Source organism: Myotis brandtii, unplaced genomic scaffold (genome assembly GCF_000412655.1).
Source record: "Myotis brandtii unplaced genomic scaffold, ASM41265v1 scaffold940, whole genome shotgun sequence".
NCBI classification, from domain to species: domain Eukaryota; kingdom Metazoa; phylum Chordata; class Mammalia; order Chiroptera; family Vespertilionidae; genus Myotis; species Myotis brandtii.
In genome coordinates, this window is record NW_005371877.1 from 946687 (window position 1) to 948361 (window position 1675).

At 68.0% G+C, this 1675-nt stretch overlaps 1 protein-coding gene across 1 annotated transcript in view; it reads left to right on the forward strand.

The window, feature by feature from the left end:
- The window catches only part of CTSD (cathepsin D), a 10383-nt gene that overhangs the window by 2123 nt on the left and 6585 nt on the right, over positions 1-1675 (forward strand). Inside the window, exon 3 of the mRNA XM_014533108.1 lies at positions 1501-1660. Within this exon, the coding sequence (XP_014388594.1) occupies positions 1501-1660 (160 nt within the window). The remainder of the gene's footprint in view (positions 1-1500; positions 1661-1675) is intronic.

Here is a 1675-nt window from a genome sequence, read left to right on the forward strand (position 1 = left end):
GTGGACGGGGCTTGCCTCCCCCGGGGTGGTCACCTGGGATCTCACCACGGGCCACGGGCTGGGAGACCTCGGGGCCGCCCTAGGGGTCCCCCCTGCCCAAGAGACAGGAAGGGTGTTAGCTGAAGGAGAGGCCGGGGTGGTGGCCTCAGGCCTGGGAACCTGCACCCCGGTGCCGGGCCGAGGGGCCCCTCACCCCCATTCTCCTGCCCTTGCCCGGCTTCCTGCGCTCCCAGCCGCCCACTCCCGATGCCTCTGGGCGCACCCAGCCCTGGGGGCCTTTGTATCAGGCCTGGGCCCGAGCTGGTCCTCCCGGGCTGTGGGCCTCATGCCCGTGGGAAAGTGGGTGAGGTCATGGGCTGGGAGCTGGCTGTGGGCTGAGCGGGGCTGGGCCTTGCCAGAGGGCTGCCCTGCGTGGGCTGTGACCTGGGGGTGAGGAGCCCCAACTGGAGCAGTTGTGGGGGGAGCCGCCCGCAGGCCTGAGCCTGCCCCTGCCCCACCCACAGACCTCCCCAGGGATGGAGAGCCTTGGGGGAGGGAGCCTGGGGCTCTGGGGTGCCATAGCTGCACCCACCCGGGTGCGGTGGGGCTGAAGGCTGCCGGTTCCTGGGTTGCTGCAGGGCACGGCCCCCCCAGGCAGGAACCTCGGGCTCTTCCCGCCTGCCTGCTCTGAGGCTAGAGTCCTACCTGCCCAGGGCGCGCCCCGGCCTTGCTGGAAACAGCCAGCCGTTATCCGGAACTCCTGCATCCCAGGTGGTTGACCTTGCTCAGTGTGCTCTCCTGCCCCGCCTCCTCACCATGGCAACGGAGCGCAAGCTCAGGCCCAGGGGATCCAGGGACCCCTTTCTGCTCTGATGGCCGAGGCCCGTGCACAACACAGCCAGGGGCACCTGTGCTGGGAGGCGGGGCTCCTGTGAAGGGGGCTCCCAGTGGGGTACCGCGGGGCTGCAAGCGGAGACCCCGCTCTCCAAGTGCAGTCCTAGGCCCCCCTGGTCTCTGCATCGTGGTGAGGAGAGGGTGACAGGTCAGCAGGGCCCGACCGAGGTCACTGCCTTGTGGGGTGAGAGCGATGGAAGGAGACCGGGTGATGTGAAGGGCAGCAGGGGGTGGTCAGGGAGGGCTCCTCAGAGGGGGTGGCATTGATGTCCAATCTGATGCCAGAAGGCAGCCACCCCAGGGAGGACATACAGGGCAGGTGGGAGCATGGGGCCTAAGGCCTGGGTGGAGCCACGGCCAGAGGGCCAGGTGAATGGGGCTCAGAGCAAAGGGGTGACAGGTGGCGGCCGATGCGTGACAGGTCCCACCGGAAGAGATCACAGAAGAGATCCGAGTGGGGGCAGAAGACGAGGGGGGTCTCTGAAGGCCCTGGAGGCTGAGGAGGGGGTGGAGCAGGTGCTGGCTCCCTCCGGCTGGGATGCTTGGATGTGGGTGCAGAGGGCCCAGGAGGGAGGCAGAGGCCAGCCCTGCCCTAAGGAGCCCGGCCCTCTACCCGCTTCTTGACAGAATCCCGCTGCACAAGTTTACGTCTATCCGCCGGACCATGTCGGAGGTGGGAGGCCCCGTGGAAAAACTGATCGCCAAGGCCTCCACTTCAAAATATGCCCAGGGGGTGCCCGCTGTGACCGGGGGGCCCGTCCCCGAGGTGCTCAAGAACTACATGGACGTGAGTATGGGAGTG